The sequence below is a fragment of the Pyxicephalus adspersus genome, chromosome W, assembly GCF_032062135.1.
Source record: "Pyxicephalus adspersus chromosome W, UCB_Pads_2.0, whole genome shotgun sequence".
Lineage (NCBI taxonomy): Eukaryota > Metazoa > Chordata > Amphibia > Anura > Pyxicephalidae > Pyxicephalus > Pyxicephalus adspersus.
In genome coordinates this window covers 5655449-5657735 of record NC_092870.1, presented here as the reverse complement: position 1 = coordinate 5657735, position 2287 = coordinate 5655449, and the positions used below count along the sequence as shown (strand labels likewise).

Sequence of the window (2287 nt, the reverse complement as noted above, 5' to 3'; positions counted from 1 at the left end):
GACATCCTTTAAGGGGCCTACATGCTCAGATCTGATCTTTTTGCTTTTAATATATTTGAAATTTTTTGGGGGGTTTGCCTTACTTTCCTTTGCAATCTGTCTTTCATTTTGAAGTTTTGCACATTTTATCTCCTTTTTACATCTTTTGTTATATTCTTTATAGGTTTCAAATGATGAAGATGATCCTTCGATATTTTTGGAATATTTTTTTTTGGAATGCAGTCCGTCTGATTCATCAGCTGGGCATAACGGTGATGCATATACAATAATTTATTGTCCTGTATAAGACGTTGATAATCAGAATCCACTCCAGGTCATAGTGATACCAATTCGAGCCACCAAGATTGGAACTAGTCTGTGGGAAGGAAAATAAACAGGGTTACCATCAACATCCCTGAGTCTTACATTAGTATTAGCTTTTACTAGCAAATACTTCATCTTTCTTCTTACTTTCCTTTCCCCTATTAATTATTAACATTATTATTATTAAAAAATGTCTTGGGTCAAGTCACTGTCACATTAGTCAGGCAATGGGTCATAGTCACATCATCTTTTTTATGTATGCCTGATAGAATACGGTAGTCCAGTTTATACAAACTCACAGTTTTTCTCCCACAACGGACCCCCAAAATTGTCTATCTTGTCCTGTACCTGAGTTCACTTTTTAACAATAAAAACTAATTCAGAAGACACTTTGCTGTCCCTGACCTAACATGTGAAGGAATGGTGTACTACCCCCCACCACCCACTGATTTAACAAAAATGAGGCTTGTGACACAACCCAAACCCAATCTATCTATGTATTTGTGGGGGTCAGCTCTTTTTTTGTTTGAACAGGCCATTATAACTTTCATTAAGTCCAGATGAACTTGCGGTATCTTCAATCTTCATGTCCACTGCATGTATTTAAGCATATTAGTCTCCCTCCCAATCTGATAAAACATTGTCTCTGTGTAGGGTTGAAAATCAGTAGCAGTCTAAATTTGTCCATAGCTCAACCATCAGTGTATAACAAAAATATTTATTCATCAGCTGTCCAATGCTCCCAATCTGAAGCCTCTTAGCAAAGTTTCCCATCAATCATAATCACAGGTGCTTTCAGTTCAAGCCCATGAATTCTGTCTTCCAAACCTTCCACTGTCACCCATGCAGTGTCTGTCCCCAAACTTCAAGTTCTGATCAGTGGGATCAGGGGATTTATCTTTTAGTCAATGACCTGGAGAGGTGTAGAAGCAGGGGTTATTTTTTCTACATCACTAGACAACACCTTCTTGAGTCTGGCTGGCTGTAACTTCCCTCTATCCTTCAGTTGTTTCCAGCACTTGAACAGATCAGTAGTAGGAATCGCATCAATGTCTGCTTTGGGAACTCCACTGTTAAGCAGATCAAGAAACAACTGTTTTCTGGTCATTTTAAACCTCTTTATGAAATCTCCCTTTTCTGTCCTTTGTATTGGTCTTTGCTTATGTCCTGGTCCTGGTCCTTTTTCAATCTCCTCTAACTGACCCATTAATGTAGCTGCTTCATGCACATTCCCTTGCCTACCATCCAAAGCACTTAATACTTTGAATAATGCAGGGCGTAAATGTTGTGGTGCTGTCTTAAGGATTTTCTGTCTCATTAAAGGAGTAAATCGGGACATGTCTGGCCCCACCCAGGTGGTAGATACCCCATAGTCCATCTATAGGAAGGGGATCCCTAACCAATCCTGTAATACACCCAGCCTCTCGTACTCTCTGAATCCCCTCACCCAATGTATGCCAAAAAGATACATCAATCAGTTCTTCTGGAGTCTCATATACTTGGGCCACAGAGTCTCTAATCAAATGCAACAAACTGAAAGGGCAATCAGTATTGTGTGCCCTGTGCATTTGAAGACGGACTCTGGGGTCAAATGATACACTTCCCAGTCCAATTGCTTCAGTATTAGTCAGCATCACATCGTCTCCACCCTGATCCCAAATTCGCAATAACCAAGTCAAAATTCCTTCTCCAGGTATCTGTCTGTATTTCTGTTCTAGCTCAGTCAGCTCCCCTGCAGTATATGAACAGGTTTCCTCTGTCATATTCTGTTCTGCAGACAGTCCCTGTGGTGGTCTCATGTCTGTATCGCCATTAGTTCCAGTCATTCCACCCAATCTCTCCCTCACTTAATGCCCCTGATTCATCAAACAAAATCGGATTATCGGTCGCGCATTCGTATTAGCGATCCGGAATCGCGCGCGATCGCGCTATTCAACAACCGGAAAAGCTCGCGCACGGAGCCGCGCTTATCCGACAGCTTTTT

The 2287-nt window shown here is 41.1% G+C and overlaps 1 protein-coding gene across 1 annotated transcript in view; it reads right to left on the bottom strand.

Annotated features, from left to right (window-relative positions):
- Positions 1–274: 274 nt before the first annotated feature.
- The window catches only part of LOC140342911 (rho guanine nucleotide exchange factor 9), a 931826-nt gene continuing 929813 nt past the window's right edge, over positions 275–2287 (bottom strand). The window contains exon 11 of the mRNA XM_072429271.1: positions 275–355. Coding sequence (XP_072285372.1) covers positions 298–355 — 58 coding nt within the window. The 3' untranslated portion in view covers positions 275–297. The remainder of the gene's footprint in view (positions 356–2287) is intronic.